The following is a 1,467-nucleotide window of genomic DNA, read 5'->3' on the forward strand; positions in this document are numbered from 1 at the left end:
TTAAAAATAAAATAAAATTATTATGTTTAATAATTATTTAAAGTTTTATAAAATTACGTAAATTTGATAAAATAATTACAATAATAATTTATACATTATTATAAGATAAAATCAATTTTTTTGTAAAATTTAATGAGTTTCTATTTGTATTGGCGTTGGAGGCTCTTCATTTGTTCCTCTAAATTCTAACTCTAGATTAATAAAAACATTTATAATGCTATGAATAAATATATAAATAATATTTTATTATTTTAAATACCTAATTCAATTAGCTCCTCCGATGTTGGGACAAATGTTTCTTCGGTAATTGGATCAAATTTAAACCCCATTTGAAAATACTTTTCTATAATTACTGTCTTGATATAATCATTCATTTTTTTGTTTATGAATTTGAAAAATTCTAATTTTGCGCCATAGTCAATGTCTTCATATTCTTGAACCCAACCATTCCATAAATAATTCATGTCATAAGGTTCAAAAACACAAAAGTAATCAGTGTTTTGTTTCATATTCGGTTTTATTTTGTCAACTACTAAGTTTATATTAGTTATTATCGAATTGTATATAGAAATATCATCACGTTTTATAATTAGTTTATTTAATTTATCATGAATAGTTTCTATTTCTCCTACAAAATTAATTATTTTATGGGAGTATTTATCAAAATATGGGTCACTACCCCATGGATTGTTATGCATTAAATCCAAAGCAATTATGGCTTCTTTCATCAATTTGGCCATAGGAACAATGAGTATAGATATTATATTTATGAGTTGTTCTATGCAATTGTATCCATTTATTAAATCGTTTTCTTTTTTCGATATTTTATCACATTTTAGTTGGTAGTTACTAATAATTGAAATAAAATTTTGCATAACTTTTGAGTATGTGCATCCAAGATATATAGTCAAAACTCGTATTTTATTATTACAATTATTGCGATGTATAGGTGTTTCTATTAAAGTTTGAACGTAATAACTTTTTTTTAAGTATGTTATTAAGTTTACATCATTTAATTTTGTCCATCCCGAATACAATAGTGACCTCTTTAATTGCTTTATATATTTTTTTGAACTCGGAGGTGCTTTTGTATACAAAATCACACACAATAATAAAAAAATTAATTTGAAAACTTTTGATGAAGTCATGGGAAAATAATTACTATTAACTATTACTGAAACTTTTTAATTAAAAAATAATTCGACGAAGTGACAAAAGATACGTATTTATTGTATTCTGAATTTCTAAATAATAAGACGAACATTTACGATAAAACATCTGTTGTATTAAACTTATTTTAATTTTTTAATTTTAGTTTTATACATCTAACTAATCATTTATTGACGATTTTCACTTTATCTAATTTTATCTAAAATATACATAAATATATTTAAAATAGTTTTAAAAATTAATTTTATAATATTTTACACAGTTTTTTAATGTTTTCATACTAATTAATACTGATCA

The 1,467-nt window shown here is 22.1% G+C and overlaps 1 protein-coding gene across 1 annotated transcript; it reads right to left on the reverse strand.

The window, feature by feature from the left end:
- Positions 1–1,254, reverse strand: LOC126910299 (uncharacterized). The gene is made up of 2 exons (XM_050692746.1): positions 260–1,254; positions 1–191 (listed from the first exon to the last, which is right to left on the reverse strand). Exons 1-2 carry the CDS (start codon positions 1,146–1,148, stop codon positions 130–132), a joined length of 951 nt encoding a protein of 316 aa, XP_050548703.1. The 5' UTR covers positions 1,149–1,254; the 3' UTR covers positions 1–129.
- Positions 1,255–1,467: the final 213 nt, after the last annotated feature.

The sequence above is a fragment of the Daktulosphaira vitifoliae genome, unplaced genomic scaffold (assembly GCF_025091365.1).
Source record: "Daktulosphaira vitifoliae isolate Bord-2020 unplaced genomic scaffold, ASM2509136v1 Scaffold_1, whole genome shotgun sequence".
NCBI lineage: Eukaryota > Metazoa > Arthropoda > Insecta > Hemiptera > Phylloxeridae > Daktulosphaira > Daktulosphaira vitifoliae.

Bases quoted from the DNA above. Each gene is read 5' to 3' on its own strand.
- LOC126910299 (XM_050692746.1), bottom strand. From the start codon at position 1,148: ATGACTTCATCAAAAGTTTTCAAATTAATTTTTTTATTATTGTGTGTG. The intron at 192-259 runs GTATTTAAAATA...TTATTAATCTAG, and splicing joins GGAGGAGCTAATTGAATTAG to AGTTAGAATTTAGAGGAACA.